Source organism: Sinocyclocheilus rhinocerous, unplaced genomic scaffold (genome assembly GCF_001515625.1).
Source record: "Sinocyclocheilus rhinocerous isolate Xijiao unplaced genomic scaffold, SAMN03320098_v1.1 scaffold509, whole genome shotgun sequence".
NCBI classification, from domain to species: Eukaryota; Metazoa; Chordata; class Actinopteri; order Cypriniformes; family Cyprinidae; genus Sinocyclocheilus; species Sinocyclocheilus rhinocerous.
In genome coordinates, this window is record NW_015652428.1 from 1,072,428 (window position 1) to 1,074,722 (window position 2,295).

The 2,295-nt window shown below is 38.3% G+C and overlaps 1 protein-coding gene across 2 annotated transcripts in view; it reads left to right on the forward strand.

Annotated features, from left to right (window-relative positions):
• Positions 1-1,740, forward strand: part of LOC107715110 (uncharacterized protein KIAA1614-like) — a 20,630-nt gene extending 18,890 nt beyond the window's left edge. For both annotated transcript variants that reach the window (XM_016521175.1, XM_016521174.1), the window contains exons 9-10: positions 614-786; positions 866-1,740. In XM_016521175.1, coding sequence (XP_016376661.1) covers positions 614-786; positions 866-1,059 — 367 coding nt within the window. In that variant the 3' untranslated portion in view covers positions 1,060-1,740. The remainder of the gene's footprint in view (positions 1-613; positions 787-865) is intronic.
• Positions 1,741-2,295: the final 555 nt, after the last annotated feature.

Sequence of the window (2,295 nt, forward strand, 5' to 3'; positions counted from 1 at the left end):
ACATGGTTCAATGATACTACCATGTTTTTTTTTATTGTGAAACCATGGTTTTCTTTGCAGTACCTGGGAGTGCCATACCATTCAAATACCATGGTATATGAATGTAGTATTCAAATACTACCATGGTATATGGCCCAGTGTGTCTGTTTATATAATTTTATTTTAAAATGACATCTTATTATATTATAAATATAATTATCTACTAATAAAAAATAAATACTTAATATATGTAACATTTATTATATCATTTTAATTTATCAAATTATATATTTCTAAATATATAATTTTAATTACAAATAAATATATAAATATAATTTTAAAATATATCCACCTAGTAACCACACAATACCTCCTAGTAACTAGCATAGCAACACATTAAAAATATTTTTCAACACCTCTGGCCTAGTGGTAGAAACTTTCACTGTTAAGAACCACTCACAAATTTCTAAGAAAATAATAAAAAATAAAAATAGAACTGCTTAAATGAACATACTTCAAAATAATATATTATAATTAGTAAATAATAAGTAACTCACCATATAATCTGACACTAAAATAGTTCTGTTGCACTTTTTTGGTCTTTCTAAGTAGATAAATCTGTGTGTGTTTTTAGGGGTCTTCAGCGTGCCTTGAGTGTAGAGGATGTGGGGCAGCCCAGTGCGGTGCGTCCGGTGGGACGCGTGGCTCAGGCCTTCCCTGATGGCACCATCCTGCTGGAGCTCTCCAGACCCCCCAACGGCCCCTTCGGCTTTCTCATCTCCCGAGGAAAAGGCAGGCCAGACTCAGGTGAGTGACCTCCCGCTCTCGTTTTCATGCACTTCGAACATAGTCAGAAAGTTTAAGACTAACTGGCTTTATGTTTAAGGGGTGTACGTTGAAGAAATGGGTGACAGCAATATGGAGAAACTCTACGCGGGGCTGCTCGGGGTCGGGGACGAGATATTAGAGGTGAACGGTGAGAAGGTGGCGGGACTCAGTCTGGACCTGGTGACCCGTTTAATGACTCAAAACAGCACAGCTTCAATCCGCGTACTACGACATAGACGCTTACAGCGCTAACTGAAGTCAAGAGTGTACCAGAACCACGTTTTGTTCCAGTAAATGAAAACTGCAAAAAAGCATCAGAAATTAAGTCAGGGATGAGTTCGTGAAAACGGCAGTATTACGTTTTACTGACCTTTGGAGTTTTATCACAATGATCACACAACGGTCCATATTAAAGGGATAGTCACCCAAATTTTTTTTTTTTATACATTTTGTTCCAATCCAGTTTCATTTTTTTGGGTGAATTCATCCCTGAAGCCACTGTTATGGCTAAAGGCCTGTTCACACCAAAAACAATAACTATAACAATAATGACAAAAGATATAGTTTTAAAAATCATTCTAAAGTCATAAAAATAACACAGTCCACAACTATAATGATAACAACACAGAGGAACAATATCGTTGGAGTCACTTTCCAGCTGATGAACGACAAAAAACATTGGCAGCCAATCAGAATTCATCCTGCTTTAAACAGTTCGAGCATTTAAAGAGGCAGATGACAAAACTGCAGTGCTCGTTTTAAACAGATTGTTATTGCATGTTGCTGTGGATGCTAATATAGTTCTGTCATGACAACTCTCTGAGAGTTTAGCATGGGAATATACATGGCAATGATAATGTGTTTAGTCTTGGCGGAATAGATCTGCTATGCTACTGCTGCGGCAGAGCGAGTACAGAGACTTGCTACTGCCAATACATCCACAGACGTGCTGCTGTGAGCATGTAGGAAATACTGCTGCTGCACATATAACATATATAAAACAACCCCCATATATAACACACATGAAATTACCCCGTACAGATCTATACAGGTGGAGCTGGGGAAGGTGGAGGGTTTCTGAAGCGCGCTGCAACTGCTACAGCAAGCACTAGCTGAGTATTTGAATGTTGAGCAGCAAGCTCATTGGCTGCTGATGTGAAGGAAACCAATCAGCTGCGCCATGTGAATAATCATGTGATTATATCTGATTGAGTTAGAACCTACGGCCTGCGCCATCTGTAGTTTCATGACAGAACTTTGCATTTATCATTACAGTTAAAAGGGTCATATGATGTTGCTAAAAAGAACATTATTTTGTGTATTTGGTGTAATGAAATGTGTTTATGCGGTTTAAGGTTCAAAAACACATTATTTTCCACATACTGTACATTAAGGTTTCTCCTCTATGCTCCGCCTTTCTGAAACGCGTCGATTTTTACAAAACTCATCGGTCTGAAAAAGCGAGGTGAGCTGTGATTGGCCAGCTAT